Source organism: Typopeltis vanoorti, chromosome 6 (assembly GCF_054136105.1).
Source record: "Typopeltis vanoorti isolate ZY-2024b chromosome 6, IOZ_Tvanoo_1.0, whole genome shotgun sequence".
NCBI lineage: Eukaryota > Metazoa > Arthropoda > Arachnida > Uropygi > Thelyphonidae > Typopeltis > Typopeltis vanoorti.
The window spans coordinates 34,250,276-34,269,848 of record NC_143554.1 but is presented as its reverse complement, the minus strand read 5'-3'; the positions used below and the strand labels follow the sequence as shown (position 1 = coordinate 34,269,848).

The 19,573-nt window shown below is 35.8% G+C and overlaps 1 protein-coding gene across 1 annotated transcript in view; it reads right to left on the bottom strand.

Moving 5' to 3' along the window:
• Positions 1-1,068: 1,068 nt before the first annotated feature.
• ND-SGDH (NADH dehydrogenase (ubiquinone) SGDH subunit) overlaps positions 1,069-19,573 on the bottom strand; it is an 80,031-nt gene continuing 61,526 nt past the window's right edge. The window contains exon 4 of the mRNA XM_090394744.1: positions 1,069-1,407. Coding sequence (XP_090250870.1) covers positions 1,263-1,407 — 145 coding nt within the window. The 3' untranslated portion in view covers positions 1,069-1,262. The remainder of the gene's footprint in view (positions 1,408-19,573) is intronic.

Below are 19,573 nucleotides of genomic sequence, written 5' to 3'. Positions count from 1 at the left end.
GCTATAAACTTATAGTACTTTAGCATTAGTATTATGGATGAGATAAAGCATAGATAATATGGAAACTGTGCTCTATAGACTAAATATGGATATTTTTCTTAGCTATTTCAAGATTTAAAAAAAAAAAAAAAAAGTAGGGTGATGGTCTCACACTGGGAAAGAAATTTACCTACCACTTAATTATATTCACACACACTATCTACTCAGTCAACTAGGCTAGTAGTTTTTTAGTTTTTTTTCTTTATATATATATATATATATTAATCCAACTACAAATGAGAGGTTGCAAAATCTACAGCCCATTAGTGCCACATTAGCCTAGAATGATGGGTTGGGTGGGGTGGGGGGAATGAACTGATAATTTTCTTAAAATGGCTGTAGACTTAGGACGCAAGGGAACACTAATACACAAGGCTGTTCAAGAGACAGCAGTAGATAAAATGAAAGAGGATATTTGAAGTTGGACGGTAAAAGCACATCGAGCATTCGCTGGCTGGTTATAAATTTTGATTAGAGAAAATATTTTTCGATAAATATAAGCCATTTTCTTTCATTTTAAATAGTTCCTTTCTTATTCTATCAAATTCTTAGAGCTTAGTATCAACTTAAATAGAATTACTTTATTACATAACTTTGATTGAGCTCATATTCTATGTTTTTAAGTTGTGTGTGTGTGTGTGTGTGTGTGTGTGTGTGTGGTCTTATACAATTATATCTGCTTTACATGGAGGGAAAAACAAAACCAACTCTGACTTGCTTGGGTTATTATTTGGGATTACAGCTGAAACAAATACTATGAGTCCACAGTGTTCTTCTGGCTTGGTTTGCCAGTTTATTAGATGAAAAAGTTGCTGTGAAGAAACCTAAAAAAATTCCTTGTCACTTTGTTAAAAAAAGTGATCTATATCACTTTCTCAAGGGAAACATTACTGTCATAAATCCATGCCTTTTCATTATAAGCAAAACTTATAAGTTTCCCCATTCAAATTTTCAAAGTGATTCTATTCTAAATAAAAAAAATAAATAAACACACAGTGTTCAATAAAATACAAAATTAAAAATGCTGTGTAAATTAGATTAAGTAATCTATTAGTTGAGTTATACAACTTACAGAGCAACAGTTTCTCAGTAAGAAACAAGAAGCAGTTGCCTACACACGAGCTAGAATGCACATACAGAGTTATGCATATATGTATACATTACATTATCAATTAAACTGTTCAATACCTAAAACTGATATGATACAAAACCTAAGCTAAATACTATTTGAATCCTTCTATTTCTTTACGATCATCTACTTCTTTGCGCATGACTCGCTGATACTTGCCAGTTGTTTGGGGAACAAAGTACCATGCTTTAAAGTCATTACGTTCTGACATCAGCTCACGTACCTTCTGCTCTAATTTCCTATTAGCAGAGAGGAAAGAAAAGTTTTTTTAGAAAATGATTACAACATTTACATATGAAAGCTGGCAAAAACAGCAAATTTTTAACTGATTAACAATCTTTTTGTGTGTCATGGTGGTGCATTTCAGAAGAATACACAGGCATCTATTAGATTTAATATTTAACTCATAATAATGTCTGACATGTGTTCCATTAAAACAGCTAGGAATGTTATATAAATGTAGTGAAAACAGGATATACTTATAACTGTGTTTCTTACTCAAGGCATGAGTTTGATAGCATTTATCCTTTTTGTCAGTTAACTCCTATTACTTCAACATCTATTAGATTTGTTTTGTCACACATCTACATGCATATAACAACTTACTCTGAATTAAACCCAGATCTAGTATTTGTAATCAATTGCTGAACAATATAAACTTTGGTTTAAATTAAATTTTAAAATAATACTAATTATTATTAAAAAGATTCCTCCAGGTAGTTCAATGACTCACTGAGGGAAGGACACTTTAGTAAATCATACTTGAATATCCATCATCTCTCTCTTTGAACTATTTCACTGAAGATGCACTCATGACATCTAATGATAGCCTATCCTACATATCATGAGAAGAATTTAGACATTACATGTTTCCCAAGCTAAGTAGAGGGATTGTATCAACAGTTCTAGATGTCATCAAAGTTTACAGGCTAATATGATATAAGGAGGTCAGTTTTTATAATTAAGGTGTAGATTTATAGCTTAGCCTTCACTTCAAAAAAGATTTGTGGATACAGATTATTCAGATAGTTCTTAAGAAAACAAAAAAAATTAGACCTAGATGGTAAGTTAAAATGGCATATGGATGATTAGGATGTAATTAGACAAAACCACATTACTAATGATACTGGCAGATTAACAAAATCATGAATAGCAAAAATGAAGAAATTAAGAACAGTTAATGTAAGTAATTATAAATATAAAAAATTTAAAAATGCAATAAATAAATAAATAAAGCAACACAATTCCAATTAAAAAACCCAGAAACATTAAAAATTCTTACACATATAAAAGCATCCACATCTACAACATCTGTGACTAATAGCAACAAAGAATCACATCACCATTTACTGTCTTCCAAACGAGACCTATCATTCCTCGTGGAACCTCACTATCTCAACAGCCGAAGCCACACCTTACACAATTCCTATTGCCACAAAGGCATGCTTGTGCATTTATTTGAACTTACATGACATGTCAGAGAATGCAAAAACACCTCGAATCCCATTCAATCAAAATCTCCTTCCCAAAATTTGCCGCATTAATTTGTTCTTTCTCTCTCTCTCTCTCTGAACTCTGACAATGATAGCATGGACATTCCATCTACTCATCAGAATATCAAACAACCCTACCACCCTGGTAACACCACAGACTTCTTCCAGTTCTCTCACTAAATACATGTTAGTTCTCCTGGTAACAAGGACCACAAACTTGTCCAAGGTTTGTGTCCAAATAATCTGATTGGTATCAAGCCAGTCATCCCCCCCCACCCCAAGAAAGAATTCTTGGGCACCAATAAGTCATCTGATCCCCATTGGTATCTCCTACACCGTGTTAAAAACTTGTTCTCCAGAACTAACACCAATTCTATATCATATCTTCAATCTTTCCTATTCTACTAGCATCTACCCTACAACACAGTAGCAAGCCTACACTCAGCTCAGTTCATTCCAAAAAGTGATGTCAGCCAACAAAGATGATACAAGTTGGCCAGTCATTCTTTCTTTAGTTCTCTCAAAAAGCATGGAGAGGGTATCAGCAGCAAAATTCTTCACCAATTCAAGGCTCACCAGCTAATCAATGACCAACAATATGGATTCAATCACTTTTGATCCACAAATCTTATAGCCTTCATGATCCACCTTTGGAAATAAGCTATGGAAAGGTTTGGTGAAGCTAATGTGTTTGCTCTTGACATTTCTAAGCATTTAATTGGGTCTGGCACAGAGGCCTGCTCAGCAGACTACCATACTATGGTGTGCTTTCTATCCTTTGCAAATGGACTGCCAGCTTCCTCTCTGGCTGCTAATATATGTCACAGTAGATGGTTCCTCACTAATGCAGGATTACCCCCAAGGTTCTGTAATCTAACCTTCTTCTTCTTGTGCAAAAAATTATCTCGCACTTCAAATCACATTCATTTCTTAAAATTCACACGATAACACAAGAAAAGAATGAATACAATTTAATACAAAGCCATATATTTCAATCTAAAAATTACAGACCATATTTCATGGCATTTAGTAATAGGATACAAGATAGAACTAGAAAAATGAACAAATATAGAATTCTAAGAGCCAAAAACATGGCAAAAAAAAAAACTGAGGAAATATACTATTAGCTATTACTTAATTGTATTATTAAGTATTTAATCATAATAATAAAAATAAAAAAATGGGGTGTCAAAGCTCTATAACTGAGAGGAGACCTCCATATAGCCTTTAAAGGAATGCAGAGAACCGACCAGGGCTTCTGACCTAATGTCCAATTCTCACCTTCTCGTGCTGCACCCTGTTGGGTATCTACCTGGATACTGAGCGAACGAGGATGGGTTGGCAATTTGGGATTAAGCCAACCAAATTGTATTCTTATTGGTTAAACTAAAATAAAAAATGATGGTACAACATGACAAATTTTCAAGCTGGCTGGGGCGTCGCCCGGTTAAACAAAGCCCCCATTGTTTTCACCAGGAAACCAGGGCAAACAGCGAAAAGTCAGCTACTGGAACAAACCTGAAAGCACACCCCAACTCAACATCACCAGAGTTAAAGAACGGTACTATCAACATAAGAGGCCTGAATGGCAAAGAAATGGAGCTAGCTGAGGAATGGGGAATGGAGGAAAGAGTGCTGTAAAAGAAGTTAGAGATGATAAAGGTGACATGAAAACAGGAGAAAAAGATATCCTTGAAGTATGGAGTAATTATTTTACTAAACTGCTAAATGAAACAAGCAGTGATGACAGCACAGTGGTAAAGAACACTGACCAGGTATGCAGTCAGGAATATATATTCATACTTGAAGTAGAAAAATCCATCAAAGCCTTGAAATGTGGAAAGGCAGCAGGAGTAGATGATATTCGACCAGAAATGCTGAAGTATGGTGGTATAAGAGTCTTACAGTGGCTGCATTGCATAGTTCAGAAGGCCTAGACAGAGGGACGAATTCCCGATGATTGGAGTAGAGCTCTCAAAGTACCCATATATAAAAAGGGAAATAAAACTGAACATGAGAATCACAGAGGTATTTCCCTACTGAGTGTTCCTGGCTAGATTTATGCAAGTTTACTTGCAAAACAGTTGAGAAGAATTGTGGAAGAAAAGCTTGGTGAAGAACAAGCTGGATTCAGGCCAAATAGAGGCTGTCAGGATCAGATCTTCACTTTACTACAAATAGTCTAGAAAGCATGGGAATATAACAAAGATCTGTATTTAAGTTTTGTCGATTTGGAAAAGGCATGACAAGGTGCCAAGAGAGAAGCTATTCAATACGCTGCAGTTATATGGTGTCAATGGGGCATTATAGCAAGCAATACTTAGTCTTTATTTGAGTTGTAAGTCAGCAGTTAGAATTGAAGGAAGTACAGGAAGATGGTGTAATGTTAAATCTGGTGTGAGACAAGGATGTACATTATCCCCTCTGTTATTCATTATCTATATGGATCACATTATGAAGGAAAGTGGTATTAAACATGATATCAGAATTGGAGATGTTAATGTCAGCTAATTGCTTTATGCGGACGATGTTATATTTCTAAATAAATTCTCTACAAGATTCCCCGACTAAATTGAATGACTGTTGTAATAGATATGGTATGAAGGTTAGCATTAAAAAGACAAAGACAATGAAAATAAGCAGAAAAATTGAAAATATCAACTGCATTGTGAATGGAGAACTTATAGAACAAGTAAAACATTTCAGTTACTTAGGCACGATTTTTAGTGAAGATGGTAAATTAAATATGGAAATGGACAACAGAATCAACAAAGTTGGTAAGGTAGGAAGTCAACTGAATAAATTCATATGGAATAAGAGAGAAATTAGTCGGAATACTAAATTAGCTGTACACAAGACAGCGTTCAAACCAGTTTTAACTTATGGATCTGAGAGCTGGGTTAGAAGTAAAACACTTGACCAAAGACTAGAGACTCCAGATATGAGAGTCCTGATAAAACTTAGAGGCGTGAACAGGTGGCATCAATGACAATATCATATTAAAAACAAGGATATTAAGAAAGAACTTGACATTGTCAGCATCCAGGAATGCGTTAGCAGAGCTAATCTGAGGTGGTATGGTCACTTAAATAGAATGGGCGAGGAAAGATTAGCAAAACAAGTGTTCTCTGCCAGGTTGGCAAGAAACCGATCCAGAGGAAGACCAAGATATAGGTGGATTGATACGGTACAAAGTGCCTTAGACGGGAGAAATATAAGATCTGATAATGTTGGAGTCTTGACAAGTAACAGACTGATTTGGAGGAAAATTGTAGATAGGAAGTTAGTAATGATGTAAATTTGTCATGTAGTACTATCATATCCTGTACACCCCTTGAGGGTATATGTCAGGAATTTGATGATGAATAAAAAAATCTTGCCTTGCACATAATGGAATAAATACCAACCATAATAGCTTTTGGTCTGAAACACAGCTGTTTCATTAGTGTCACCATAAATTTGATTGTTTATTTAAAGAAAGCGGCGAAGCATTGCTCCATCGTTTGTACTTGAATCAGAATGACTGCCTCTCGTTTTCAAAAATATGGGAAAGTCTTATTTTAATAGCAGCTTGGTTATATAACTTCTAATCCCAAGTATGCAAACAATTGTTTGTGCCTGAAACATAGTTCAAGTCTAAAGATGGTACAACACCAGGGCAACTCATTGTAAAGGTGGGTAAAGCTCTGATCACTATTCTTAGTATTTTCCCATAATGTAAAGCACATCTCACTAAAAGATGTATACTGCAATAGATTATGGGTGGGGTCACTACCCAGACCGGTTTCTGAGGTCTTTTTTTGAGGTCTCCTCAGTGAGTAGCTAGACCCTAAATACCAAGGTTTTAGTAATACAGAACCTTAACAACTTTACCTATAACAGTTGCTGCAAGGTGTTTTTATTTTTAATAAGAATCTCTGGAGGAGATATAGATGTAATTAATTTTTTAACTTGGGGATACTGTATATTAAGGTTACCAAGTAATTTTATAAGCTTGGTTATTTAGCTCCTAATCCCAAGTATGCAAACAAACAAGTTTGCACCTGAAACATAGTTCAAGTCTAAAGATGATACAACACCAGGGCAACTCATTGTAAAGGTGGGTAAAGCTCTGATCACTATTCTTAGAAAATACTAAGAATAATGGGAAAACATTATGGGATAATACTAAGTATAGTGATCAGAGCTTTACTCACCTTTACAATGAGTTGCCCTGGTGTTGTACCATCTTTAGACTTGAACTACGTTTCAGGGGCAAACTTAATTGTTTGCTTACTTGGGATTAGGAGTTAAATAACCAAGCTTATAAAATTACTTGGTAACCCTAATATACAGTATCCTCAAATTAAAAAATTAATTACATCTATATCTCCTCCAGAAATTCTTATTAAAAATAAAAACACCTTGCAGCAACTTCTATAGGTAAAGTTGTTAAGGCTCTGTATTACTAAAACCTTGGTATTTAGGGTCTAGCTACTCACTGAGGAGATCTCAAAAAAGGTTAACGGGTCTGGGTAGTGACCCCACCCATAATGTATTGCAGTATACATCTTTTAGTGAGATGTGCTTTATGGGAAAATACTAAGAATAGTGATCAGAGCTTTACCCACCTTTACAATGAGTTGCTCTGGTGTTGTACCATATTTAGACTTGAACTATGTTTCAGATGCAAACTTAATTGTTTGCATACTTGGGATTAGGAGTTAAATAACCAAGCTTATAAAATTACTTGGTAACCCTAATGTACAGTATCCCCAAGTTAAAAAATTAATTACACATATATATATATATATATATACTTACTAGAATTAAGCAATAGATAACAATAAAGGTATCCCTCTATTAGCATGGTTAATTAATCCCTTAATGGCACTGCGTATATCAAAATGCGTTAATCAAATCTAATAATCAATGGCAAAAAGTACAATTCGTCCCTAATCGATTATTGTACTAATAGTTTGATTTATATGCTACTCTTTTAGGAAAGATAAAAAATGAATGCAAAATAAATGTTTAATAAATACTTGTACCTACATTAGTCACTGCAATTTTTTTTTAATCAAAAGAAGTTATAAAGCGTCGTTTGAACAGTTTTAGTTTTTTTCTTATCAGCATAAATTCTACGATAACAAGTAAAATCACTCTCCAGACCTCAGCAAACAAGCATTCTTCGATTAACATCTGGATCCATATTCATTGCTTGCTGCTTAAGCGATTCTAAAACTGAAATATTCCATCCAGTTCTTTGATTATCTCCTTTGGAACCTCACCTCAACATTCCATTTGTTCGTTGTCTTCATATGTGCATTGTTCAATTTCAAGAAGATCGTTATCAGTGAAATCTTTTGAATTTGAATCCAATAATTCTTTAACATCTTCTGCATCAACACCATCAAAACCGAGGTCTTCACCAATTACAACGATTTCTTTAACCAGGTTGTTCACAGGATTTTGAAAGCAACTTAAGTCATTAACGCATTCTGGCAGAAGGTTTTTTTCCAAACAGCTTTCATGCAACTAGAAGACACTTGCTCCTTGGAGTCACGAATAGCGTGTTTAATGTTACATTTTTTCCAAAATTCGTGAAGCATAATCGCATTTTATTCCGTTGTTGTTTCTATTGCCTTTGAGAATGTCTTTTTAAGAAAATAGGCTTTGAAAGTTGCAATAACGCCCATGTCCATGGGTTGAAGCAATGATGTCGTATTTGGTAGGGAAAATAAAAGTTTCACATTCTCACACAGATCATTAAGAGAATTTGGATGACTACGAGGCTAGCAGCTTCGTGGCGTGAGCATGATTTTGCGTGGTAAATTTAAAGGTGCATTAATCAAAACTCTTGACACGTATATCAAGGGATTGCCGCAATTAATTTTGCCGTGATAATCAAATCCGCATTAAGCAAGGGATACCTGTTCTATGCTTGCTCAGTTTTTGTTTTGCACAGCTGTATGTATAACATCACACAGCCCTCACTGTTTTAAATTTGTCTGCTGTTCTAGTTCTAACTTGTAACCTATTACCTAATGCCCCTGAAAATGATCTATAATTTCCAGATCGAAATATATGGCACAAGTATCCTGACAAAGGGAAGGCAATGATAGTTATGGACTCTACAAACTACACACAAAATGTCTCTCTCTTACTATATGAAAGACTGACTTACTATCAGGAACTGAATTACAATCCCACCTATAATCAACTGAGAAAATTGAACTCTTTATTACATGAATCTTAAGGCTTGATGGAGATACCATAGACACACTTAAAACTTATTTTGCTAGAATCCCTCGGTTCTATAGTCTACATAAGCTCCACAAGGAAGTCATTCCTCCTTGTTCACTGTCAACTGTAGAGATTCTCCTAAATACCGCAACCAAATTTTTAGCACACTTATTAAAAGCTCAGAATGGTAACTCCCACTCCTTCATAAAAAATTCATCTAATTTTCTGGATAGAGTGAAAAATCTTTCCCTCCAACCTGATTTAATAGTCAGTCAATACAGAATCACTTTTCACTAATGTACCTGGGCAAGTTTAAAGGAGGTCTTAAGTTCCTAATAAAGCCAGTTGGGGTTGGTAAGATTATTTTAGAGGTATTTAAAGAAAATATTTCGTCACAAAGATAATTCTAGAAATGTAGAATTAGTATAAGAAACAAGTCGTTAACTCAGGCAGTCGGCAAAGTGGCTCATACTTGTGTACCTGGCAGCATATCAACTGTGTGCCATTGGAAACAAATTTTTAGTGTCCACGCAGATAGATTTTCATTTGGGTGGCATGCTCAGTTTCCTTTAACTGCTATTGCTGTCTCCAAACTTCAGAGCTATTTCTAGTGTCACTAGATATTTTCATTCTGCAGTGTTTAGGAGAGGATTATTCATTTTGTTGGAATTGCTATTGGGGGTCTTTGTTATTACTGAATATTTCCTTAGGAGGTCTCTGACTATAAAGTTTGGAAATCCCAGCCCTAGAAGATACATTTCATCTGTTTTCACAAGACTGTCCAGAGGATTTATTTGACTTTGTTATTCACTCTTGCTATTTTCTTTGTCAAAATGAGTTTTACAGTCAAGTTAAAGGAACTACCATGGGTAGTCCACTCTCACCAACTTCTATTCAGAACTTGATAATGCAATAAATTAAAGATGCCAAGAAATTATATTCTTGGTTTAGTCCTTTGTTGAAGTGTAAGCAAACAATGTTTGGGCATGAAGGATCTTCATGATTGGAATCCTGCTACATGCATGAAGATTTGTGATTGTCTCACACCTTGTGAGACAATAAAACCTTTGACATAGCACAGTATGACCTTTGCTGTCCTTGCACCATTAAAACCATAAATCATCACCATCATCATCATCATAATGCAAAGCACAGCTTTTCGGATGTGTATTATGCTATGTTACTACCCAGGCTGGTTTCAACCTTTATTGAGATGAAAAAGTAAAGGGGTGTTCATCACAGGCCTAGAGTAGTTAGTGTAGGGATGCAAGAGAGCCTCATAGAGACAGACAGATAGTATGAGAGAGAGAGAAAGGCATCAGCTCTTTATTATCATCATATAGCCAAAGACTATCAGTTTTCCTTTTTCAGCAGTCTCATGCAGATGAACAACCAAAATACCAATTGAAACTAAAGCATAAAAATGACTGATACTCAGGTGGTTTCACTTATCCGAGTTAACACCTTGAGTTGGTCTTCTCTACCTGGGATTGCTCTCGAGTCATCCTTGAAATTGATCATAAGACCATATTGAACTAAGATGATGGAACCCTTTAAAAAACCTAAAAAACTTTCATGGTAAAAACTGACAAAATTTTATCTCTCCCTGCTGAATATTGCATAATGTGAGTGGTATACACCACATGGCCAAGAAATCTGATATATCCTAGAATGCTTCTCTTTGAATACAAAAATTGTTTCACTGAACAATAAAATTTCCACAATACAATACAATACAATATTATAAAGTATTTGCATGTCATATTGCTGGTTTTCAAATCCATGTTTCTTCCTAATCTTCCAGAAATGGTATTTTAATTCATTAATTATAAAAATAAAAATTCTTTTCTCATTGCTGAAAGGTGGTGGGTATTGCAAAAAAAAGAACCTATTCTGTCGTAAAAAATGGAATGCCCAACATATTACATAATCTGTTCCAAATATACAGGACAAGAGGACAGCTGTAGAATGCATGTTCTACAGTTTCCAATCAGCAACAGATGTCATAGATTGGCTTGATGATGTTAAAGTACTTCTTCTGAAAGGCAACCATATGCAATTCTCCAAGATCACTCCTGTTGGAAATTCAGTAAGTTATTAAACAAACTGTTGTCAGTACCCAACTGTGGAAGTTCGTGGCAAAAGAGACTTAAGATTTCTTTATACCAAATTTTACTATATTAATGAAAAGAATGTCATGCCAGGATGTTATAGCAATCTTAAAGTTAAGTACAGAATGCTGTTAATATTCAGGAACAATCTCAGCTTTTGGATTTTTATACTCATTTACTGCAAACAGGGGAAGATGGAAATCCAGGTAATACTGGAGAAGGTTAACACATGTATCGGTCTACAACATTTTATAGATTTTTTAAGCTGTATCGCTTAAATAGCAGAACTTTAAGATTGGAAGCCCAAAGCCTCTTTGATAGTTGAAAAAAATTCCTTTTTAACGTCTTGATATCAGTTAGAACAAAAAATTTGCACTAGGCTTACTATATAATTGCTTTTCTTCAGCTTCTGTAATGTCTGTAATATTTATTATGCATAATTGAGCTGGGGGAAAAAAAGATTTTAAGTACTATGGCTTTAGAAGAAAAGGAAAGTGGCCCAATTTTCCAGTCTTCTAAGGTTTCAATGCTTTTGAATACAAGTTCTTGAACTGGTAACATTGAGTAAGTGAAGAAGGGAATTCCAAGTATATTGAGGGGGGTTTTCTCTCTCTTAGGGGTTAGTACAAAAAGAATGCCTCAAAGATCCCACTATCCAAAAATGTTTAATTTTGTGTTGTCTGCATTAGCAGTTAATCCACAGACCTTTCTGAATTTTTTCTACATGGGTCCAATTATATGCAGATTTTTTTCAATAAATATATCGGAAAATTTTTTTGAGATTTGCGACAATTTGAAAAAACTTGCAGATGAACCGCATAACCTAGAAATATCGAAAAATTAAGAAAAAGTTACATATGTCATTAATGCATAAAATATACATACATGCTAGTCTATTTGATCATTTATTACCAGAAAAGATGCACAAATCTATTATAAAAAGTTAAAATTTATCAAAACTTATGCACACAAACACTTACAGACAGTACATGGCACCATTTGCAGTTCAGAGAAATGTAAACAAATGTAAAGAATGCAGTATTAAATCATAACTGGACAAAATTAATTGTTATTAAATAATTAGTTAAATTTACTAATTATATGAAGAGCCAAAGGCTTCAATTCGGTGACATGAACTTATTTAAGTTAAGGGATATTACATCCCATATTGTTTCTTAGCCGAATAAGAAACTCAAAGAGTTTCATGTCGAATATAGAAACTATATAAAGTTCGGCGATTCCAAGCGTAAGCAAATACCTGGATAGTGCAGCACCTGACCCATTTGGTAGTGCAAACTGAGGTAACTCATAGTAAGGATAGATCATGCTCCGATCACTATTCTTGGTATTTACCCATAATGTAAACTTAGCTCCTAGGAGCTGTATTACTGTAGTGACTTTCTCTCATAATGTAGAACAGTAATACAGCTCCTAGGAGCTAAGTTCACATTATGAGTAAATACCAAGAACAGTGATCGGAGCTTGCTCCACCCTTACTATGAGTTGCCTCAGTTTGCACTACCAAATGGGTCAGGTGCTGCACTATCCAGGTATTTGCTTACGCTTAGAATCACCGAACTTTATATAGTTTCTATATTCAGCATGAAACACTGAGTTTCTTATTCGGCTAAGAAACAATATAGTTAAATTTAATTAGCATAAATTAAAAATTTTATAACAATTCATTCATTAGTGGGCTAGGCTACCATAAAGCAATCATATTGCTGCTTCTTTGTTATCAATGCATGAATCGTTATACCTATAAATAAATGTGAATTTCTTTTTCACATTATTTTTTTCATTTTTAATGTCTAGTGTTAGTAATATGTATAACATCTACAGTGTTTTGTATCATATGGTGGAACTGTACTCCAAGAGATTGATGAGGCCAGGGACTTGGGAGTGTTGGTGGATAGGGAGATGAAGTTTAGGGGGGCACACTGCAAAAGTAACTAAATCAGCTCATCAACTCACTTGGTTGTTGAAAAATACCTTGACGAGCAGAGACAAGCAAGTTATTGTACCTCTGTACCGAGCCTTGATAAGACCTCATCTCGACTACTGTGCCCAGATTTGGTCACCTCGGTTCCTTCTTGATGGGGAGGAGGTGGAGAGGATCCAGAGGCGAGTGACTAAGATGATAACAGGTCTATGGAATGAACCATATGAGAACAGGTTGAAGATTTGTGGGTTGCAGAAACTAGTTGATAGGCGGAGGAGGGGAGATATGATTGAGACATTCAAATTACTAAAGGGATTCTATAGGATTAATTCAGAGGATATTTTTGAGATCAGGACCAGAGGTGGGAGAACTAGGGGACACCTATGGAAGCTGGGCAAGAGTGTGGTTAGCAGGGGTGTTAGAGCTGGGTTCTTTACTTTTAGAGTGGTAAATGAGTGGAATAAGCTGCCAGAGTCTGTTGTGGGTGCTATGACGGTGAACGAGTTCAAGACAAGGTATGATAGATACTGTGAGAATGTAATCGCATAGTTGTGTGGACATGATGTTTAGGGCCTCCCTCGATGAGTCTAAGGACTCCTGGAGTCGCCCGAAATAATAATAATAATAATAATAATAATAATAATATAAGAAAATATTGATGTAGGTCCTGACAGACAGACAATTCATCTCGTAAACAGATGGCGTAAACTTGCGGAATCATAAATACAGTAATGTAAATGTATTTTCTCTTCCTTATGATTTTCTTATCTCTAGCTTCCTTTATTGTAAGAATAAAGTACAGGACATAGTACATATAACACACAAAATGTTAATCGACTGTTTATGTTATCGGTAAAGCTTCTAGTCAACATTAGGCTATTAGTAATTAAGTTTTTGGGGAGTCAAAAGTTATACGTGGATTTTCGACTGAGCGGGGGGATCAATGTCTCAAATCCAGGCATTGTTCAAGGGTAACTGTATACGGAATCATTATCTCACAAAGTGCCTACTACACAGGCATCGAAAACCAAAGGATGAACTACATTTTTACCTGTATATAAAAAATTTTCATGACTACAGCCAAATGTGGAAATTTATTGCTAGCATATTAATAAATTATATTACACAACAATATGTTATAAATTTCATACAAATTAAATTGCAATATGTTTTTGGCAAAACAAGAATTAGTCTTTGAAATACTAGGGAAAACACTGGAACAGGGTAGATAACTTTATCTACCTGGGATCAGTGATCAGCACACAAGGAGGAACCAAACAGGACATACAAAATAGAATCCAGAAAGCACAGATTGCATTCAATATGATGAAGAAAATTTGGGGGTCCAAAGAAATAAAATTAAAAACCAAAATTAAGCTCTTCAACACTAATGTTAAACCACTTTTACTATACGGAGCTGAGACATGGTCACTAACAAAGGAAAACATAAATAAAATACAGGTCTATATAAACAAATGCTTCAGGAAGATACTAGGAATATACTGGCCAAACCAGCATCAGAAATGAAATCACTAAAAGAAAATGGAACTGGATAGGTCACACAATCAGGAACCCAGATAAAGAAATAGCAAGAACTGCACTAGAATGGAATCCCCCAAGGCAAGAGGAAAAGAGGCAGACCCAGGATAACATGGAGAAGAGAACTAGAAATAGAGGCAAGGTGGCTGGGACGTTCCTGGAAAGAGATCAAAAGAGAAGCACTGAATAGAGTCAGATGGAAGTCAGTGGTTGAGACCTTATGCTCTGCAGGGAGCAAAGAGGATAGGTAAGGTAATGTTTTTGGCAAAAGTTACAAATTTCCAAAAGACACAGTTAAAGAATTAATGTACAGTGCTTACAGAAAATTACGCAGAGAGACATTTCAGTATGGAATATGTCCACCCCCTAACCGCAATGCAGCTCTTACAATGTCATACCATGCTTAGCACCAAAGTGAATCATTAGTTTTTGAGGCAAACTGATTCACTCCTCCTTCAGAGCAAGAATAAGGCCTAGTTTGTTTTCTGGAGGGGAATTTTTAGCAGCAAGATATCTCCGTATCACATCCGAAATCTATGGGGGTTGAGATCTGGGGAGCATGCAGGTCACTTGATTTGATTAACATCCTCAGTCTCCATAAGTATTTCTACTGCTCGTGTATAATGTGGGGTGGCACTGTCATGCATAAAAATGAATTCTGCACTTACAGCACCATGGAAAAATCAAATACGCAGTTGAAGAACTTTGTTGCAATATTGTTCACCAGTCAGTCACTTTCCAGCACTTGTAGCTCAGTGCATCCATTAAGCATAATATCTCCTCACACAACGATGCCAGCAGCACTGTATTCATCCCTTTCAAAATCATTCTCACAAGTGTCCTCTAGAATTGGAGGAAAGCTTAAAACAACTCTCCTCTGTAAAGAGTACATTAGTTCATTGTGTGTTGTCCAATTTTTATGGATACACCACCACCGAGAATGTGCTCTACAATGAGCTGTGGAAAAATGGACACAGATTACAGGCCTTCCGGAATATAGACCTACTTGTCACAAAAGTCTTGTCAAGGTTTGTCAAGATATTCATGCACCTGTACTTGAATGGAGCCGACTTGTAAGATGACACCGTGTCACATTAATTACACATTTTGCTGTTATAACCAAAAATCTGCGACCTCTTAGCAAATGTTTGGAACACATTCCATTGGTCTGAAACAGTGCCCATTGCCTGGATATAATGCTATGTGAGATTCCAAACTCTCTGGCAATCAGTAATTCTGTGGCCTTCTTCAAGGTTTCCAGTAATTCTTCCACGCATGAAATCATCCAGATGATGTCTTTGAGACATTACAAGACATCCAAGTTTGCACATGTATTTCTTGATGAAAAGAGCTTCCTTCAAACACAATTCACTTAGTGCAGCCTTTTATTCTGTTGAGTGTTACCACATGACCCCTTTGTGTGCAATTTGAAAATTTTCTACTCAAAATCGTTAGTTATACAAATTGCCACAAGCTGATTCATCTGAATTTGCAGCTGTAGTCTTCAGAAATAGTGTTCACCCTTAGGTTTTGGACACCAGTGAACATCATCAGCATATGCTAATAACTATATTCCTTTATAATTGAAGGAACTGTTATTTCTCGCACAGAACAGCACAGCACGTGTATTTTCGACTTCCTGCAAGAAAGGTTCAAGAACCAATGCAAAGAGTAATGGACTAAGAGGGCAATCTTGCCTGACTCATTTTTGAATTTTGACCAGGTTTGATAGGAACCCATTAATGAGGAGGCAGCAGTTGAAGTTGCATAGGCTCCTTTAATAATGGATAGCAGCTTTTTACCTACACCAATTTGATGGAGGATGTGGAACAGAAAAGGATGTCGGACAGTATCAAATGCTTGAGTAAAGTCTACCGATAGCACTGCCATTTGCTGCTTTTTTTTCAAATTAACTAAGCAGAGTAGATCACATAGCAGAAATAGATTAAATTCTACTGCTCATCCTGGAACTCCTCCATATACCTGTCTGCTTTTAATTACATATCTCATTCCCACTTTGAGCATGTTATTGATAATGCAGAAAAAAATGTTGTAGTCAGTATTAGATAGAGAAATAAGTCCCCCAGCTGTTGATTAAGGTATGATCACTATTAGGTTTAGGAATGAGGATGGTATGACTTGCTACAAATTTACTTGGTATGTGTCCTGACAAAAGAAAAAAAAAAATAACAGTATAACTAGAATGAGAAGAATAAAATCTCAGGCCTTGTAGTAAAGTTTAATTCCTAGACCATTATGTCCTGGAGATTTTCTTGTCTGACATTCTTTATAAGCTGTAGTAACTTCAAATGCTGTAATGGGTCTGTCAAGCCCATCTTGGATAAGAACAGGAAAGCTATTAATGTTCCAAGAGTTATAATTTCCCACAGTACTACTGTCTTCAAACAGATTAATTCCTAGACCATTATGTCCTGGAGATTTTCTTGTCTGACATTCTTTATAAGCTGTAGTAACTTCAAATGCTGTAATGGGTCTGTCAAGCCCATCTTGGATAAGAACAGGAAAGCTATTAATGTTCCAAGAGTTATAATTTCCCACAGTACTACTGTCTTCAAACAGATTTTTACAGTGTTTTTGAAAGGAGTCAAGGATGCCTTGAGTGGTGGACATGTCTCATCTTTAAAGCAAATTTGAATGATAGCCCTTTCTGCATGGAATTTTGTAAGTTGTCTACTGAAGAATGCAGCTGAAGAGCCATCTGCTAGGTGCTGCTGTATTCTTATTTTAAAATTTCTTTCTTTCTTCTACTTGTTTCCCCTTTCCACTTCTATCCCTATGTTAATGTTTCTAATGATGTTGCTGCATTCTATACCATTGTGTTGGTTTGCTACAAACCAGCTTCTCCCTTCATACAGGTCTTTCAACTTTTTTTTCCAGGAAAGCCTTTTTCCATTCAATCATATTCTGTTTTACTGCTTGTTTGAATTTTAACAACATATCCCAGTTCCAGGTAACATTACTCCAGTTCATACAGAGGGTTTGGAATTTAGTTGAAAAGATCAATGGAAAATTTGGTGGAAGTCTCCATTGTCCAGAACTGATCTCTACATTTCCATAAGCGGAATTTAAGCAGAACTAGATTACGATCTGACATGTTGATGTCAAAATGTTTTATCTGAATTATCCTATTAATAAGGAAAGAAGAGATATAAATTCGATGAAGATGGGTACCAATACCTTCATTTATGTACATGGAAACCTGGAGATTATGACTGTGAATCCTCCATGTGCCTATTAGTTGAGTATAGTCTGGACTTATTTTTAACTGTGCATATCCCACTTTTTCCTACTGGGGCGTCCTACTTTGTTTAATGTGGGGTTTTCAATACAGTTCTGGTCTCCAGCTGCTATGATGCAATGGGCACAGTAGAAATATGGCTGCAATTCCTGGAAGAATTTTCTTCTAACTGTTCCACTGGATGGAGCATAAACATTTATAAACCTTATTACACATCCACAGCATTTCCAGTCTATTGTAAAGATTCTCCCTTCTGCATCCCTTTGGATACTATAGAATGATCCATGGAGGGGGGGGGGGGCAAGAATAAAAACTCTTTCTTCAGCCCTGTTAAATCTTGTAAAGCTCCAATAAAAAAAGAAGTGGACATCTATCTGTTGAAGTTTTTATATCTTCTGAAGTATGTTTCTTGGAGAAACAAAAATCTGATATTATTGCATAGCATAAGTTTCCATATAGCTTCTTGTTTAATTTGCCTGTGGAATCTTCATACATTTAATGAGGCAATGCAGAAAGGAGATGATATGATTAGTGAAGTGTCACTGGAGTCTTTAATTTGCAGATTATGGATGAACCTGATGAGGTCTTCAATCTGTGAAGGAGCAACTGTGTAGCCTGTTTCTTGTAAAATGTTTTCTAGTTTTTTTAATAGTTGCTTTTCATTATTTCAATTTCATGCCTATCATTCTTGATTTGGAAGCAAGTTATTTTCTTTACATGTAGATGATAATCATTCTGAGAAAACTTTGAATCAGTAAACTTTACTATTTTTTCTTTAATTGTATCTCTTCCTTTCCCTTTATTATCATGAGATGGTTCCTCGTAGTCCATAAAATCATCTAAGCCTAAAGAGTCTTCATTTGATGATCCACAACCTTCTCCATCTTCACATTTGTTATTATTTCTTCTTCTTTTAGATTTTGTTCCTTTTGTTTTAATATGTTGGCATATTAAATTCTTTCAGATGTCTTGCTTGATTTTCTGTTTATTCTTCATTTTCTCCTGGTATAACAGTTTCATTTGTTTGCATTTCATCTTATAAGTTCAGTTGTTATATTAGGTTCATTATTGGTATTTTCAACTAATGTTGTTAAATCTGTATTTGACTAAGAAAATGGCTCTTGCAGTTTGGGATTTTGGTCTAATTTCTGGCTGATTTGGTCATGCACTTTGTGATTTTACAAAGTATAGTTTGTTTGAAAGTGCTGTCATTACTAGACTGAATTGAAATATCTGGGAACTCTTCTTTATGCCTCTCCAATATATCTTCTTCTACTACGCGTTATTCCCGCTTCCCATGCAGGGTCCGCATGTTACTTTAGATGCGACTTCTTTGTTAGTACTACTCCCAACCGACCCGTCGCCTGGTCTGCCGCTGGGGTGGATATATTTTTGACTGTAGAGGCGTATGTTCATGGGCCGGTTTGCCTGTTTGCGGGATGAAAAACGCCAGATAAACTGGCGGAAAAAAACCCTACTGACCGCGCCCAAGACCGGCTAACTTGGCTATGCCTGAGGAAGATCCTCAAATTCCTCGCGTCTTCGACGGGAATCGAACCTTGGACACTCCTTCCCCAAGCATATGGTTGCGAAGCGCAAAGCCACTAGGTTGCGAAGCGCAATGCCTCTCCAATATATACGCTATTCTAATTTGCTCTACCAGTGCTCCCACTCTTTTAGTGAAAGTTTTGAAAGGACAGGAGCTAATACAGTGTTCACAACTTTTGCATTTCTGACAGGGTTTGAGACACTGACTAGCAATATCTGATCTCCAACTATCCCGGAGTGCAGATCTCCATCTGCACTCCGGGATAGTTTACCATAATTCGAGTTGTA